The 18,702-nt window shown below is 44.4% G+C and overlaps 1 protein-coding gene across 3 annotated transcripts in view; it reads left to right on the top strand.

Annotated features, from left to right (window-relative positions):
- The window catches only part of ABHD6 (abhydrolase domain containing 6, acylglycerol lipase), a 52,585-nt gene extending 38,241 nt beyond the window's left edge, over positions 1–14,344 (top strand). For all 3 annotated transcript variants that reach the window (XM_053599973.1, XM_053599972.1, XM_053599974.1), the window contains 4 exons: positions 2,048–2,205; positions 3,871–3,925; positions 4,136–4,236; positions 12,786–14,344. In XM_053599973.1, coding sequence (XP_053455948.1) covers positions 2,048–2,205; positions 3,871–3,925; positions 4,136–4,236; positions 12,786–12,962 — 491 coding nt within the window. In that variant the 3' untranslated portion in view covers positions 12,963–14,344. The remainder of the gene's footprint in view (positions 1–2,047; positions 2,206–3,870; positions 3,926–4,135; positions 4,237–12,785) is intronic.
- The last annotated feature ends 4,358 nt before the right edge of the window (positions 14,345–18,702 follow it).

Here is an 18,702-nt window from a genome sequence, read left to right as displayed (position 1 = left end):
AATAGATAAAATCTTATTTTTCTTTTTTCTAATTCTCTCTCTCCCTCTCTCGTACTTTATTGGGATATTATTTACACATAATAAGTTGGCCAAATTTCAAACGTGCATGACATTTTACATATGCAGTTACCATCTAGATCAAGATATTATGCCCAATATATTATCCCAAGATATTATAGATGGGAACTTTAAGATACAAATAAATTACATTAGTTCCAGAGCCAAGATAGGAATAGATCCCAGGCTCTCTGACTCCAAAACCCAAGCTGTGGTTTTGTTGGAAGTCTTTTCACATGTAATACTTCTTTATATGACTCACAATCACTACCCCCTTTATATGATTCAGCTAGAATCTAGCCATGAGTTGAACATGTATGTCTTTTACTGAAACTTAATTAACCTTTAAAATTCTTCTGCCACTCTGTAAGTTTTCAGGTCCTTTAAGGACATTGAAGTTGAAGACAAGCCCCCAAAGGGTTTTCTCTTTTTTTTTCTAAACACCGCATCTGAAATCATTTTATCTTTTAATAATAAAATTTGAGAATTAAACGAACAGTTCCTATGGAAGGTTATTAGATTCTAAATCAAATATGTGTAGTCAAGTCTAACTGGTGCTTAAAGGTATATGTTCATTTGCTCAGTGAAGAATTTTACACCTGAGTTTCAAGTGGAAATTTTAAATTAAGTTTATTGGTATGTGAAAATGAAAAAGTAGAAATCAGGATTATAGCCTACCTAAGTTTTTTTAAAACAGGTTTATTATTTTGAAACAATTTTAAATTTACAAAAATTTGCTTCCCCCAAATTTGCTCAATAGTTTATTTCTCTGTTGTTTAATAGTTGCAGATATAATACAGAGAGTCCCACATACTCTATCCAGTTTCCCCATTTGTTAACAGCTTACACTGTTACAATAAATTTGTCATAACTAAGAAACTAACATTGGTACAGTACTATTAACTAAGCCTCAGGCTTTATTTGGATTTCATTTAGCTTTCCACTAATGTCCTTTTCCCGTTGCAGGATCCAAATCAGGATACCACATGACATTTAGCCAAGGATTATTTATAAAAGCGATGACATAAAAAATGTAATGTGCTCCACTGCATTGTGAAAGCCATGTATCATGTTAGATTTAAAGGGGTTACTGGATGTAGATTTATAAGTGTGGATTTCTGTACCTTGACCAATGTTATTGATGCTATGGCCTTTCTTTCTAAGATCTAGGTTTTTGGCTAAGCTAAACACCTAGAATTTGCTCAGTGTTGGAAGTGAAAATGAGTTTTGCCTTCCTGTATTGTGTCAGCTTCTGTGGATTCCTTGTGTCAAACTCTGGGTAATAGGAATCATGCAGTCTCAAGGAGAATCAGTCTCAGTGATTCCCCTGATGTTCTGGAGGAAGAGGGACTATGTAGAGTGCAACAGGGGACAGCTCACAAGAAGGCTCACACCCTCCCTGTGTTTCGTGCATTGACCCCAAGTAACAGTGCCGGGTGGGTCCACACCAAGGGATGGAGTAGTCAGTCCCTCCAGCCCGGTGTTTTCTTCCCATAGTATATTTTCTCCTTTCCACAACACAGATGTGCTCAGCCTAGTTGTCTTCTAGACTTCTTAAGCTCTGTCATACATATGAATCCCCTGGCAACTGGTAAAAATGCAAATTCTGATTCGAGAGGCTTAGGGAAGGGCTGAGCTTCTGCATTTCTTGTGGGCTTCTGGTGCTCTCTGTCCCGAGGCCACAGTGTGAGTAACCAGTCCTTGAAATATCTTCAAGGGCTTTTTTTTCTGTGTTTCTCAGAGTGTGGTTTTGACCTTGAGCAAGGATGGAAGTACCAGTTAAAAAGAAATCTACTCGGAGCAGGACGTTCTTTCACTCTGACTCTTTCACTTCTCCTGTTTGCAGAATGCCTGCAAGAAAAAAAAAAAAAGAAATCTACTCATGAAGGAAACCTGAAGTATGAGCTGCTGTTGGAAGTTCCCTACGTAAAATGGGTGTTGGTAAGAAAGTAGATTTATTGTCATGCCATTTCGGTTTGAATCCTTACAGGCCTGCAGTACTCATCTGATAATCAGTTTGTACAGCGGCTGAAAGAGCTGAAGGATTCTGCTGCTGTTGAGAAGATTCCCTTGATCCCGTCCACCCCAGAAGAGATGAGTGAAATGCTCCAGCTCTGCTCATATGTTCGTTTCAAGGTGCCCCAGCAGGTAAGGTGGTCTCAGCAGCGAGGTACCTGCCCTCTCCCATGGCTCAGGGGGCAAATACCAGCTTCCTTCATACATCCCTCCTTCACCTACTCATCAACTCCTCTGTGTCCTCTTCCATTTCTTCATTCTACAGGTATCTCTGTTGTGCATGGGATATATCAGGCACTGTGCTGGGCACGGTGGTGAATAAGTAAGACAGGGAAAGTCCCTGGGTAGACACGGTTCAGTAGGGGAGGCAGGCAGTAACAAGAAAACAAATAATTGCCTAGTTTAATGAGTTTTTTTTTAGAGACAGAGTCTTACTTGTGTCCTTGGTAGAGTGCTGGGGCATCACACTGCTCACAGCAACCTCCAACTTCTGGGCTTAGGCGATTCTCTTGCCTTAGCCCCCCGAGTAGCTGGGACTATAGGCACCCGCCACAACACCCGGCTATTTTTTTGTTGCAGTTTGACTAGGGCCGAGTTTGAACCCACCACCCTTGGTATATGGGGCCAACACCCCACCACTGAGTCACAGGCACCACCCTATTTTAATGAGTTTTATAAAGGAAATGAAGATGGTATAGGGATTGTGAACAGGGAGCAGGGGTAGTTTGATAAACCTCTCTGAGGAACAGCATTTGCAGGCTGTAAAAAACATACACATTCAACACAATGGAAGGAGGCCTGGTTGGCCAGAGCCCAGAGGGTAAGGGACTCCTGAGACCATACATCAACGGGGTTCAGACCTGTTCCCAGGTAGATGAGAGAAGTTGCATCTGCTAATGTAAACCCTGTACTCAACCTCAAGAATCCTGGGACAGGAGGAAGAAGAGGACTGTGCCCTTTGGCCACAGCCACCCCTTTGGGCCAGTAACTCAGGTCCAGATCTGGCCTGTCTTCATTCCTCACCAGTCCTCAGCAGAAAAGGCAAAGTCAATGGTAAATGATAAAGGACTATAGAACCTTCCCCCCAATTTTCTAAATAGTGTGTTTATTGTTGTTTAATGGTCCCATCATCCCCTCTGGTTTAATTTTTTTTAATAGACCTTGTTCTGTATTTGGATAATATTGAATAATTGTTTGATAATAAGTTCATCCTGAATGTGTCTTAAGCTAAGCAGTGAATTTTCTAGATAAAACAGCTAATCCATCCATCTCAGGTGTCATATTACATGATGTAGGGTACCTCTGACTTCATAATATTACCCAATTCCTTTCTAAAAAAAAAAGCGGGGTGGCACCTGTGGCTCAGTGAGTGGGGTACTGGCCCCATATACCGAGGGTGGTGGGTTCGAACCCAGCCCCAGCCAAACTGCAACAAAAATATAGCCGGGTATTGTGGCAGGTGCCTGTAGTCCCCGCTACTCGGGAGACTGAGGCAAGAGAATCGCCTAAGCCCAGGAGCTGGACGTTGCTGTGAGCTGTGACGCCACAGCACTCTACCAAGGGTGACAAAGTGAGACTCTGTCTCTAAAAAATTAAAAAAAAAAAAAAAAGGCTCTGTGAGGCTAACTCCCTATTCCACCATCTGCCACATCACAGGAATCAGAGGCCCAGGCCCTAAAAACCTTGACAGTGCTGCAAGTTGCTGGACTTTATTCTCCTTCACTGTCCCACAGCTGTTAGGGACCTTGAGGAAATGAGTCTGCTTTGGTTTTCTAACTGTGAGTTATTTATCCTTAGATCCTACAAGGCCTTGTTGATGTCCGCATCCCTCATAACAACTTCTACCGGAAGTGTAAGTAGCCCTGCTTTTAGCTTGAGCTTGTCACAAGTGAAGCCTTGTGGCTGGCTGGCTTTTCCTTCTTAACTCTGTAATACTTTAAGTGTTTTCTTGGGCCTCTGAAGAGGAAAAAATGGCTGGAGTTGGTGATTATCCCTCGACTCTACAGTGGTACCCACAGGTGCAACCCAGCACACACTCACTTTGTTTTCCTTTTCTGGCAAGTGTTTTTAGAAATCGTCAGTGAGAAGTCCAGATACTCTCTCCATCAGAACATGGACAAGATCAAAGTCCCAACACAGATCATCTGGGGAAAACAGGACCAGGTACGTAACACCGTTCCTGCAGATGTCTGTGCCAGTCACCACCACTTGTGAGGAAAAATGTCCTTGAAGAAGAACAAGAGGGCTTTATGAAGTGAGCCTCCCTGGCCAATTCTGTTATCCAAAAAAGTGAAATACACCTGCATCAGGTGCCAGTGTTTACAGGAAACATAGTTCTTTGAGTTGAAAGCAACATTTGGTCTGTTCAAATGAAAAGCAATTTTTTTGTGTGTATGGGTTTTTGTTTTTTTGTTTTGTTTTTTTTGAGACAGAGTCTCATTCTGACACCCTGAGTAGAGTGCTGTGGTGTCATAGCTCACAGCAACCTCAGTCTCTTGGGCTGAAGCAGTTGTCTTGCCTCAATTGTTCTATTTTTAATAGAGACAGAGTCTTACTATTACCCAGACGGGTCTCAAACTCTTGAGCTCACGTAATCCATCTGCCTTGACCTCCTAGAGTGCTAGGATTACAGGTATGGGCCACCACACCCAGCTGAAAGGTAGTTTTAAATCATTTTTAAAATTTATTTTTATCATAGCTAAAAAATAGCTGGGCATTGTGGCGGGTGTCTGTAGTCCGAGCTACTTAGGAGGCTGAGATAAGAGAATCACTTAAGCCCAACCGTTTGAGGTTGCTGTGAACTATGATGTCATAGCATTCTACCAAAGGCAACAAAGTGAGACTCTGTCTTTAAAAAAGAAAGAAAGAGAGAGAGAAGAAAGAAGGGAAGGGGAGTAGAGGGGAGGGAAGGGGAGGGGAGCAAGGAAGGATGGATGGACTAGCCAGATGCTGTGGAGGGCAACCATAGTCCCAGCTGTTGGGAGGCTGAGATAAGAGGATCTCTTGAGCCCAAGAGTTTGAGGTTGCTGTGAGCTATGATGCCATGGCACTCTACCCAGGGCAACAGAGTGAGACTCTGACTCAAAAAAAAAAAGAGGCTGGGTGCTGGTAGTACAGTGGTCATAGCGCCAGCCACATACACCAAAGTTGGCAGGTTCGAACCCAGCCCAGGCCAACCAAAACAACAATGACAACTGCAATAAAAGATAAGCCAGGTGTTGTGGTGGGCGCCTGTAGTCCCACATACTTAGGAGGCTGAGGCAAGAGAATCACTTAAGCCCAAGAGTTGGAGGTTGCTGTGAGCTGTAACGCCACAGCACTCTACTGAGGGCAACATAGTGGACTCTGTCTCAAAAAAAAAAAAAAAAATTATTTTGCAATAATTTTAAACTTAACAGAAAAGTTTTAAGAGTACAGAGCATTCCCGTATACCATTTACCTAAATTAATGAAATATTTGCTTTATTGAGCTATAATTTACATAACATTCACCTAAGGTGCACCATCACCAAAACTCAGTTGTAAAACACTTCTAGCACCCCCAAAATTTTCCTCCCGCACATTTGCTCTTGATCTCCACTCTCACCTCAGCCCTACACAACCACTGATTTATTTTTTGTTTCTACAATTTTACCTTTTCTAGAAATTTCATATAAACAGTATCATAAAGTACATAGTCTTTTTAATATGGCTTCTTTCACTCAAGTGTAATGTTTTTGAGGTTCATCTGTGTTGTTGCATATGTCAGTGGTTTGCTCCATTTCGCTGCTGAGTGTTACTCCATGGTATGTATGTATCACATTTTATTTATTAGCAATGTTTTGAACATTTACCATGTATTTTTGGACCATCTGGAGTAGGTTGCTTACCTTATGTCCTTTTATCCCCCAATACCGCCACGTATATTTACTGCAAACAAGAATATTTTCTCACATAAACACAGCACAGCATCACATTCTGGAAATTTGTTTTTAATTATTAAATCATAGCTATGTACATTAATGCAATGATGGGGTACCATGCGCTGGTTTTATATACAACACATTCTGGAAATTTCACATGGATCTGATTTCATCATTTGCTTCAGGGATGCTCTAAGTGGTGTCTTCCTCCCCGTCCTGGTATGCTGATCAGGATCCAGTCCAAGATCACAGATTAGATGTCATATCTCTTTAGTCTCCTTTTAGGAAACAATTCCTTAGTTTGCCTTAGTCATTCATGATGTTGAGGAATTTGAAGAGTATATGCCATTTATTTTGTCAAATGCTCTTCAGTTTGTTTTGTTTTTGTTTGTTTGTTTGTTTTTTGAGACAGAGTCTCACTTTATCACCCTCGGTAGAGTGCCGTGGCGTCACAAGCTCATAGCAACCTCCAATTCCTGCGCTTAGGCGATTCTCTGGCCTCAGCCTCCCGAGTAGCTGGGACTACAGGCGCCCACCACAATGCCTGGCTACTGTTTTGTTGCAGTTTGGCTGGGGTTGGGTTTGAACCTGCCACCCTCGGTATATGGAGCCGGCGCCTTATCCACTGAGCCACAGGCACCGCCCTCTAGTTTGAATTTGCTGCTTCATCACGATGAAATTCAGGTTCTATATTCCTGGCCTGAATGTCTCATGAGTGATTAGGCTTCAGTCTTCAGACGCATAGTGTTCATGTGCCCTTTTCAGGGGATGTTAACTTTGAGGTGGGGAGGTGTCTGTTTCTTGCTTATGGAGCCTGTATGCAGTCTACTAGAAGACACTTTGAGGTCCTGCAATTACCCTGCTTCTCATCAAATATTCCTCGCTAGATTTTCCATCCATGGTGATTCTTGCCTGAAAGAATATTTACCTTGTTCTTTTTAAGAGCTGTATTCCATTATATGGCTCTGCCCCAAATTATTTAATTTAGTGCCCTGATGGTCATTTATTTGCTGAGTAACACTTCAAAACAGAACACATCATGCATGTATGTTTGTGCAGTGTACAAATGAGCGTATCTAAAGGGTAGATTCTTAGCTGTTAAATTAATGTGTCAAAGGGCATGTGCATGTAAAATTTAATAGATTGTGCTGGGTGCAGTGGCTCACGCCTGTAATCCTAGCACTCTGGGAGGCTAAGATGTGTGGATTACTTGAGCTCAGGAGTTTGAGACCAGCCTGAGTAAGGAAAAAAAATAGAAAAACTAGCCAGGGATGGCACCTGTGGCTCAAGGAGTAGGGCGCCAGTCCCATACGCTGGAGGTGGCGGGTTCAAACCTAGCCCTGGCCAAAAAAAGAAGAAAAACTAGCCAGGTATGGTGGCTCACACTGTTTGTCCCAGCTACTTGGGAGGCTGAGGCAAGAAGATTGCTTGAACCCAGGAGTTTGAGATTGCTGTGAACTACAGTGATGCCACAGCACTCACCCAGGGTGATAGAGTGAGACTCTGTCTCAAAAAACTCAATCAATCAATAATAAAATATAATAGATTTTTGGCTCGGTGCCTATAGCTCAGCAGCTAGGGCGCCAGCCATGTACACTGGGGCTGGTGGGTTCAAACCCAGCCTGGGCCTACCAAATAACAATGACAACTACAACAAAAAAATAGCTGGGCGTTGTGGTAGTCCCAGCTACTTGGGAGGCTGAGGCAAGAGAATCGCTTCAAGAGTTTGAGATGACTGTAAGTTGTGACGCCATGGCACTCTACCAAGGGGACATAGTGAGACTCTGTCTCAAAAAAAAAAAAAATTAATAGATTTTTTTCAGGTGATCCCATACAGCAGCTTAGTAGGGCTGCCGTAACAAAGTACCACAGACTAGGCAGCATCAACAACCAAAATCTATTTTCTCATAGTTCTGGAGGCTGGAAGTCCGAGGTCAGGGTGTGGCGAGAATCTTTTCCATATCTCCCCCTTGTGTCTGGTGGTTTACTGGCCGTTGTTGGTGTTCCTTGGCTTCTGGAAGCGTCACTCTGATCTCTGCCTTCATCTTTACCTGGTATTCTCTCTCTGTGTGTCTGTCTCTGTGTTCCACTTTCCTTTTTTTATAATGATGTCAGTCATATTGGACTAGGGACCCACCCTGCTCCAATGTGACCTCATCTTAACTAATTACACCTGCAATGTCCCTATTTCCAAATAAAGTCACATTCTGACATTCTGGCGGTTAGGGCTTTAACATACAGATTTGGGGGAAACACAACCCATTACAGGCCTTCCACAGAGATACAGATTTATGCCCCCAGAAGCTCCTTTTTTTTTTTTTTTTTTTTGAGACAGAGTCTCACTTTGTCTCCCTTGGTAGAGTACTGTGGCTTCACAGCTCACAGCAACTTCAGACTCTTCAGCTCAAGCAATTCTCTTGTCTCAGCCTCCCGAGTAACTGAGACTACAGGTGCCTGACACAATGCCTGGCTATTTTTAGAGATGGGATCTCTCTCTGGCTCAGGCTGGTCTCAAACCCGTGAGCTCAGGCAATCCACCTGCCTTGGCCTCCCAGAGTGCTAGGATTACAGGCGTGAGCCACCGCGCCTGGCCCAGAAGCTCCTTCCTTTTTTATAATTTGTGTATTGGAAAGCATGTCTTACTGAAGTTTATGCACTCCTTAATGACATTATTTTAAAGCAAAAGGAGGCACTGAGAAATGGAGCCTTTATAAGGCTCACAAGATAAACAGAAGGACAGTGTGTGTTGAATGGTGTCCAGGAGTCTTGTGCTATTAATTGTGAGAAAAGAAAATGAGAGAAAAGCTTTCCCTGTTGGGATGATTCCTCTAAGGACCCTACAGTGGAAGCTGCCATTGTGCGTCCTGCCAGGGCTGCTGAGAACAAAGGCAGGAACTCAGGCTGTGGCTTACAAAGGCCTACAGGTGAGTGGATGGCCCAGGAGGAGGGACCAGGGAGAAGTAGCCATGTGCCCAGGGCATGTGTCTCAGACCAGCCAGGCCTGGCTGAGGATATATAGTGCAGAAGTGTTTCCATGGAAAGGAGGGGGTCTCAAGTCCTCCCTCCAGCAGCAGTCCAGGGCTGAAAGAAGCTTGTGTGTGCCTGAGTTCCAAGCTAAGCCAGCAGGAAGTCATTGAATCAAAAAATAGAGACAGAACAATGAAGGCCTTTCACCATTCTAAAAATCCCAAAGGTGATTTGGGGCCCTTGGGGACCAACAGGGAGAGGCCATGTCCTGTCCTGTGGTGACAGTGCAGACTGAGAGCGAGGCCTCAGTGTCTGAAAGTCTGTGTTCTAGCCCTGCCTTTGCCCTTTATCAGCCTGTGACCTTGAGCAATCACTCAGCCCTTCAAAATCAAGGATTTTTCTTCTACCCTATGAGAGTTATTATGAACCTCACGTGAGATAATATACAGTGGGTGCCAAAAAAAAATGTATACAGGTTTGAAGCAAGGAAAAAACTGCATTCCAATTGTAATACTTAATACTACGTACCGATAATGTTTGTTATCTTGTATCTCTTGTAATTGCAGAAGTTAAACGTGACTTGAGTATTATAATTTTAATGTAGTTTTTTCCTTTCTTAAAATGTGTATACATTTTTTTGGCATGTATTTTTTTTTTTTTTTTTTTTTGAGACAGAGTCTCACTGTGTTGCCCTTGGTAGAGTTCTGTGGTGTCACAACTCACAGCAACCTCAAACTCTTGGGCTTAAGCGATTCCCTTGCCTCAGCCTCCCAAGTAGCTGGGACTACAGGTGCCTGCCACATGCCTGGCTATTTTGTTGTTGTTGTTGTTGTAGTTGTTTAGTTGGCCTGGGCCAGGTTCGAACCTGCCACCCTCAGTGTATATGGCTGACGCCAGAACCACTGTGCTATGGGTGCTGAGCCTTTTTGGCATGTCTTTTGCTTCTGATAGCTGGCCTCAGCCCATGGTCCAGAATTTCCTTTCAGACTCTGAAGTTCATTTTATTCCAGAAAAAGAACATAATATTCTATGGGGCTACTACAAATGTGATCACATTCTTTCTGTTTTGTGGACTATCCCTAGGGCACAGCCAAGTAGCAGAGGCTTTCATTCCATGGCTTTATTGCTTCCCAAGCTCTCTTGCTCTTTCTCTGCTTTCTCATCCACATTTGGTATTACAGTGGCCCACCTCTGCCAGACTGAATTCAGCCTCCTTCTCTGAAACCCTGTAGGCAGGCTGCTGTGCTGCACAACTGCAAGGGAAGCCCTGTGCATTATTATCTGTGTGAATAATATCCCCTGAATTTGGACAGTATACAGCCTGCACAACTGAACCTGAGAACCCTGCATATCAGTCCATGCATCTGTCCTCTGTGTTCATCCGCTAGAGTGGGAGGGCCTTGTGGAGATCACTTTTATGCCACTTAATAGGTATTTATGGAGCACTTAGTATGTGCCTGATGGTGTATTGGGCCATAAGAATACAGTAGGGACCAAGACAGCCAAGACCCTTCCCTCCAACACCTTATGATCTGCCTACTGCTATAGAGTACTGCAGGGCTGGGAGTAGGGTAGGGTGAGAGATGTTCAGGGTTGGGTGCTGCTTGTATTTATAATTTTTTGATATTTTGAATATCATGCATCTGTCTTAATGGCTTGTTTTATTTATTTATTTAGAATCTCACTCTGTCACCCTGGGCAGAGTGCCTTTGGCATTGTAGCTCACAACAATCTCAAACTCTTGGGCTCAAACAATCTTTGTAGCTGGGACTGCAGGCACTTGCCAGAACACCCAGCTATTTTTTTTTTTAGAAACAGGGTCTCACTTTTGTTTGAACTCCTGAGCTCGAGCAATCCACATGCCTCAGCCTCCCAGAGTGCTGGGATTACAGGCGTGAGCCACCACGCCCCATCATGTTTATTTTTTAATACTGCATTGAAGTATTTTTCATCTTGGCCAGGCACGGTGGCTCATGCCTGTAATCCAGCACTCCAAGGCAGATGGATTGCCTGAGTTTGAGGCCCCATCTCTAAAAATAGCCTAGTGTTGTGGTGAGTGCCTGTAGTCCCAGCTACTCAAGAGGCCGAGGCAAGAGAATCAATTGAGCCCAAGAGTTTGAGGTTGCTGTAAGCTGTGATGCTATGGCACTCTACTGAGGGTGACAAAGTAAGACTGCCTAAAAAAAAAAAAATTTTTTTTTTTTCACCTTGATTGCTGAGTTTTTTGGTACCTACTTAAATTCTGTGCTTCAAGTGGCTATTGCACTTGCCTCTCCCTAATCCTGTTCTTGCCTGAAATGGAATATAAGAAAAGTTTTTGACCATTTATATGAATATCCTGTCCAAAAAATAGTTGATAAGGCTCCCACAGACATGCATATCTCATCAGGGCCCATTCAGTGATTTTGCATGCCTCTGGGTGACCAGAGGAAGTGCTGGCTTTATAATGGTGACCAGCATAACAGTGCCAAAGCTAGAAGCTCATGTAGGTAATTTTGCCTGTGAGTTATAGTTTCTGATCTCTCTGCAGAATAGATACTCTGCTGGGAGTTTCTGCTTTATCATGCTTTCTTCACTTGTTGACCTCAACTGCATTTCCCCTGGATATTTCCAGGGCAGCTGTGCTTCTTTCTGCTCAGGCAGTTGCCATAGCAGCCTTACCTATGAACAAGTGACCAGGGAGAGGTTTCTGATTCCTCAGCTGGGTGCTCCCCTCTTGCTAAGCTCTCCATTTTCCTAGTCATGGTGCAGGAGTTCTCTGCAGTGCTCCATTTCTTGGCTGAGATGTTCTGCTTACCCAGCTTCCAAGTGGGCGAAAAATCTTGGATTTAATGAACTGGTTTGATGAGATAAGGCTCAAGAACAGAAGGTGCTTGAGCTTATTGGCCTTTTTACTTTTGCTGCTGAGGATGGAGAGGAGGGGCCCTCTTGTCTGGGATGAGTTGAAGGAGTGATTGGTTGAGTTTGAAAGGTGATTTAGAGAAGGAGAGTGGATGCAAATCTACTTCTGAGGGAGAATGTTGGGGGGAAAAGATGAAGCTAGATTAGCATAAGAGCAGGGTGAGCCATGTGAAAGAAATGAGTTGCTTGAGAAGTATTAGCTTTGGGAAAGTGCCAGCTTTCATGTTGTAAGACCATTCCTTGTTATTTACAAATTCCAGGGCCAGAGTCACATAGTTCTGGATATTCTCAAGAATCTTCAAAGAGCAATCCACGCACTGCACCCCCAGCTTATGATAATTGCCTCTCACCTTTTGCATCTTCCTATGTGTCCTAATCATAGCTTGGGCTACCCTACCCCAGCTTCTCTACTTAACATAGCCCATGGCTCCCCACTGTCCCAACGTGGCTGGAGTAGCAGCCCTTCCTCGCTGCTCCTTCTCTCCACCAGGTTGCTCCCTGCTGCCCCTACATGCTGTGTCTGGGCCAGTGAGCCCTTTGCTGTCCCTGCACTTGCCATGACTTCCCAGCTCTTGCTGTTCCCTGTTCCACAAATACTCCTCTACTGTCCCCTCTGTGCTCTTCCGGGACTCAGGGATGATATCTTCCTACTCCCCATACATGCTCTCTCAGCAGCCAGGATCCTCCCCCATCAGAGCCCTTGTCACACTGTGTTGCATTTGTCTCTTGACCTGTCCAGTTTTGCCTACTCAAGGGCAGGGAATGTGCACTATCCACTTCAGTGTTGCCAGCAGAGACCAACACCGAAGTGACTTGGTCCTAAAATTCACCTCCCAACACCCCTGCCCCACTCCCATCCTTAGTGAAAGTTTTGTCCATGGGGAACACACATGTGGGTGTCTGAATCTTTGTGTATCTTCTAGCTCCTTCTCTTGCCCGGCAGGTGCTCGATGTGTCTGGTGCAGACATGTTGGCCAAGTCAATTGCTGACTGCCAGGTAGAACTTCTGGAAAACTGTGGGCACTCTGTGGTGATGGAGAGACCCAGGAAGACAGCCAAGCTCATCGTTGACTTTTTAGCTTCCGTGCACAACACAGACAACAATAAGAAGCTGGACTGAGGTGCCATCTGTAGCCTGCATTCTGCACACGGCATCTACTCCCATTCCCAAATCTGACATGGCCACCACTCTCAGGGATCCTGCCCCAAATGTGGTCGGTGTGCCAGCATCCCTGAGGAAACCAGTCCTCTCTCCTAGGTATCCACAATTACACAGAGCTCCGGGGCCACGAGAAAATCTCCAAGATCTTTTTCACAAAACAAAAACTTATATGTAACAAAATAAGAAACCCAGCCATGAAATAGACCAAGAAGTCTTCAAGTTCATGTCATTGATGAGCTTGTGCAAAACAGCCACCTTGGACCATAATCACTGAGGACATTTTAAGACATTCCTTATAGATTAAGACTGGATATTTTGTTGCTTCAGATCTATTTCCTTGCATGGTCAGTGGCTTTAATAGGAGCATTAGTCCCCATTCTCTGAACCCTCTTGTTTAGGTCTAATTTAAGTTTTACATAGAGACTCGTGTGAATGTAGTCCATGAGAGGCAAGACCGGGGAGGAAAATGGCAAGCTGTAGGTATAGTGTATTTCCACACACGGAGGGGCACTGTTTTGCCCCAGCCAGCCCCTGGACCTGCTGGAGCAGCAGAGCACACAGGTGGGTGGTTTTTTGGGCACCCATAAACCAGATATGTTGTGAGTGAACCCAGAACAGTCACAGAATGAAGAACACTTGGCAGGGTGGGTTTCCTAGGAATAATTTATTGTTTTTAAAAATAGGACTAATAATAAAGCAATAATGTTCTAGACATATCTCTAATCAGACTCAGATTCCACACGTAAGCAACAATTCATAGGCCTCTTTTCTATTCTGCACTGAAATGCTTGGATGTAAAATATGTTAATGAATTCTGTGAATTCTGTGAACAGTAATTGAGAATAAGTCTAAACAGCTATAAAAGGACCACAATGACATGAAATAAATTTAATAAGTCTAGATTGGCAACCATGCAGGTGGTTTCTATTCCTGAGCTCCTAATTAAGGGCAAACTGGGCAGATTTTCTGTTAACTTTAAAATGTGTTTTTTAAAGTACGGCTGGTTCTGCAGGCTTTGGAAGTCTTTGCACAGATGATTTATTAGTTTCATTTTAAGAAATCACATCACAAGAATGGAAAAGCAAGTATCCAATGTACTCAATACTAATATGAAGCCAGTAGATGATCTAATGCATGCCCACATAAGAGAAAAAGTCAATTCAGTTCAACTTGGGAGGGGCGAGAGGGGAGGAAGGAAGGGGTAAGAAAAAAAATCACGTTTGCAGTTTTCCATTGAAATTGTGTATCAGGGGTAGCACCTGTGGCTCAAGGAGTAGGGTGCCGGTTCCATATGCCAGAGGTGGCGAGTTCAAACCCAGCCCTGGCCAAAAAAAAAGAAATTGTGTATCAGAAACAAAAGGCAAGATCATCAAAACATTCCTTTTGATTCTCTTCTGTTGTATATAGGAGTCCCAAACTCCTCAGGAGCGGTTTTATTTCAGATCTTTTTACAGAGAGTGTATAGCCAAGGAGTTCTGGGAATAAAGTGACATAAACTTTATAGTTTGAGTTGGAATTCAGGACTTGGTTTGAATATTTTAATCTATCAGAGAATGGAATGTGTGTATAAATCTTAAAAATAAGAAGGTATGAAAACGTGACATCAGACTTGTAGGATACAGCCGAAGCAGTGCTCAGAAAGAAATTTATAGGCCAAATACATATTAGAAAAGAAGAAAGGCTGAAAATAAGCCTCTACCTGGCTCCATGCCTTTAGAAAAGGGGAACAAAAAATAGCCGGCCATTGTGGTGGGCACCTGTGGTCCCAGCTGCTTGGGACGCTGAAGCAGGAGAATCACTTAAGCCCGGGAATTTAAGGTTGCTGTGAGCTGTGACGCCATGGCATTCTACCAAGGGTGACATAGTGAGACTCTGTCCTGCAAAAAAATGAATTAAGCCCCTACCTGAAGAAGCTAAAAAATAAATAGTAAATCAAAGGCAGAGAAAAATGAAGTAATACAAATGAAAATAAAAATCAATGAATTAAAAAACAAAGTAGATATTAGACATTTTATCTGTTCCAATTTCTTATATTTACCAAGATTTCTGAGTTTATTTGGGTGGGAGGCAGTCAGTCTTGGATGGGTCTGGGTGGTAAGAGGTGGTTTCCTTGTGATCACTAAAGAAGCCCAGGCCTGGGACAAGTACCTAAAATCAAAAACCCTATTGATAACTTGGCTGAATCACATAAAAGGTGCTCCTGTGCTGTGCCCACTGAGGGGTCTTTCAGGCAGGCCATGTGCTGTCCATCACAGCACAGAAGGATAGCAGGTTCTGCCTCAGGACACAACTACCACCTCCTCTGCTGTCACCAGAGAGCACTGACTAGATGTGAGCAGAGAATGGGAAAGAGTCGTTTGAAAAACCTATAAAGTGGGTTTTTAGGTACTCTGCTGCCCTGCAATTCTGATCCCACTGTGATAGGAAGAAGACCCAGGCACCCCATTTCGTGCCTTTAGGATTTTAACAGGCCTGCTGGTTACTGCCAGCTACATGCAACTCTGCAGCATGTGCCTTTGGTGACAGTCCCAGAAAGAAGAAAGGGGCCACTCATCACAGCACTTCTTGAAAGACTGCCAGAAATGTCTGACTTAGCAGCAGGAAGCCCCAGCAATCACAGCCGGGTTCTTGATCCTACTGCCTGAAGGTGGGGCCTACAGGCTGCTGTAGATGGACCCTCCTGGTCACATGTTGAAGAGGCTGAAGGACAAGCAGTGATTTGAACTCAACTTGCAATCAGCCTGGACTCCTTATCCAGGACAGAGGTAACACCAGGAGTGATAATGGGACAGATGTATAAGTTTGCTGGTACTGCCTGTGTGAGTCTGTACTTTCCTTTAGCACTGCTGAGCATTCCCCATCCCAGAGAACCTTACTTTGCCCAGAGAATGGTTTCAGAAAATACTGGGGAATTAGAATGTCTGTCAGGTCTGGCCTGAGGCCTGAATCTTATAACTATGTGCAGGGGCCACTCTAAGTGTTTTCCCTACACTCCCCCTTAGGAAGTTCTCATGCAGCCCTAAGTAGGACGCTGTACGCATTATATAGCAAAAGAAACTGAGGCTTAGAGATGTGATGTCTCTCGGCCAAGGACACAAGAAGCAGAGGGCAGCCTCTTGGTTTCCAGTTGAAGGTGACTGGTAAAAACAATGCTTTTATTGGTTCAGGCAGGGGCTCTCCTGCCCAACTTACTAATCGGCATGGGGCCCTGTTGGCTCCCCTGGGACCAGGCCAGGGTGGAGCAGCTTCAGCCACAGATTGCTGAGGCCAGGGCCCCTGGTGGGCCCCTATTGAAGGTGACTCAGTCATTTATCCAGCATAGTTAAGGACTTCGCATTGCCCAGCCTCCTGCTGGACAGGAAACAGAATTCACTTGGATTCCAACATAATTCTGTAAGGCACAGCTTGCCTTCCTCTTTGCAGCCTCTTTAATAACCAGGACTGGTGTCTCGCCCATCCTGGAAGGGCTCATTCACTTTGCTGGTGCCTTCCCTGATCCTCCCATACTCTGGAGATGATAGTGTTGTTTGTCCAAGGCAATGTCTTGTTTCAGAAGAAGTCTCAACATAGCCTTGGTGCCTCTCTGGGGTCAGGCATGGAAAGTAGTCAAGAGAGGTACCCACTGCTAGCTGCCACTTCAGAAGCTCTGCTGGGGTCAGCTCAGGCACCCTTTGGAGGACTGCTTACTGGCCAGGACCTTTCCCTGTCTTTATAAATGCTGAATGTAGCCCCCTCACTTTGCAAGCCCTGGATATGGATCTCAGGGTCATGTGTTAGTTGGTTAATTAACGTTGTTCTAAAATAATGGATGAAGGTTTTAACATCTATGGGTACCAGCTTTCTGCTTTGGGGGACTTCCTTGTACTAGACTGAGAAATCTTTTATTAAAAATGGCAATTCAGCTGGGCCCGGTGGCTCATGCCTATAATACTAGCACTCTGGGAGGCCAAGGCAGGTAGACTGCTTGAACTTAGGAGTTTGAGACCAGTCTGAGCTCTGTCTCTACTAAAAATAGGAAAAATTAGCCGAGCATCATGGCAGACTCCTGTAGTCCTAAGTACTTGGGAGGCTGAGGCAAAATGATCATTTGAGCCCAAGAGTTTGAGGTTGCTGTGAGCTATGACGCTATGGCATTCTACCTAAGGCAACAAAGTGCAACTCCTGTCTCAAAAAATAAATAAATAAAAAATAAAAATGGCAGTTCAGTAGCTCTGTTTCAGAAATACATTCATCGAAATATGCCTTGGCTAGATGTGTGTATTTTCAGCTATTCTTGGTTGGAGTTCTCTCTCTACTTCCCTCAGTTCCCCTCCCTCCACACCCCTCTGTTTCATCACTTTATCTGTCTCAAGTCTGTATGTCTGCCGCTCCCTCTCTGCCACCCATACACAGGCACACACAGGCATACTCTCTCCTAACAGCTCGAAGCCTGGCTCTTCTGAGCCATCATCTTTTATCTCTTTAAACATTACTCCTTTAACAGAAACTGGACTTTCTCATCAGCCATTTTTCCCTTCACAACTCCCCAATTGGGTACTGTTTTCACAAGCCCTCCATTTCCTGAAAGAAGGCAGAAAAAGTAGAAAAGGGTGGGGGCCACAGATAGGGCAGCAGAGGTGTCCTCAAATTACCTACCAAGGTCAGCACTGGAAGGTGAAGGTCCTGGGGCTGCTTCTCCCATCTCCTCAGCTGCCACAGGGGCCTGGGGCTCAGTCTGTGCTCTCTAGGCTGGTAACAACCAGGATGTGGGCTGGGGGGTGCCTCTTGGCGGGGAAGGGGTGGTGGTGGTGGGAGGAACCAGAGTCTTGAGTGACCATCGTCAGCCTGGCCCAAGGGAAAGGACATCTGACTGCTCCGCTCTCCTTTCAGCAGCAGGACAGTCCCTCTCCTTCGGCTCCTGGAGGGACCTTCCTTTCATTAGTTTCTGGATCTTTGGTCTTTAAATCCTCAAGGCAATGAACAGAAACTCTAGGCCACACCTAGAGGCCAGGAGCTCCAGGAAGGGATGGAAGAATGAAGGATTTTTAGGGTTAGTAAGTGGGGTGACAATCCCAATGACTCAAGGCCAAAATTGGCTACAAGGCAGGTTGCTTTCACTGAAGGACAATTCCTGGAAAGGCCCGGGTGTGAGCATAGGCCCACATCCCTCACCAAAGCTCCAGGGCCAGATTCATTCAAATTCAGAACTGTTCTAATCTAGAAAAGTATCTTGGTGTGTGTACCATAGCTCATGTAGCACCCTCAGTGGGGTCTGGGGCCGCCACACATGATCAAGTAAACACGTGTTCTCATTCATTCTTCTGTGCAACATAGGCATGGAACATGCACTGTAATTATAGGGCTCACCTTAGTTCAGATTAAACGTGGCACCAGATGAAGAAATTTTTTCAGATGTACACCATGGAATATTATGCAGCCTTAAAGAAAGATGGAGACTTTACCTCTTTCATGTTTACATGGATGGAGCTGGAATATATTCTTCTTAGTAAAGTATCTCAAGAATGGAAGAAAAAGTATCCAATGTACTCAGCCCTACTATGACACTAATTTATGGCTTTCACATGAAAGCTATAACCCAGTTATAACCTAAGAATAGGGGGAAGGGGGAAAGGGAGGGGAGGGAGGGGGAGGATGGGCAGAGGGAGGGAGATTGGTGGGATTATACCTGCGGTGCATCTTACAAGGGTATATGTGAAAC

This window comes from Nycticebus coucang, chromosome 8 (assembly GCF_027406575.1).
Source record: "Nycticebus coucang isolate mNycCou1 chromosome 8, mNycCou1.pri, whole genome shotgun sequence".
NCBI classification, from domain to species: domain Eukaryota; kingdom Metazoa; phylum Chordata; class Mammalia; order Primates; family Lorisidae; genus Nycticebus; species Nycticebus coucang.
Note: the sequence above shows the minus strand (reverse complement) of the source record. Positions and strands in the feature narration are given on the sequence as shown.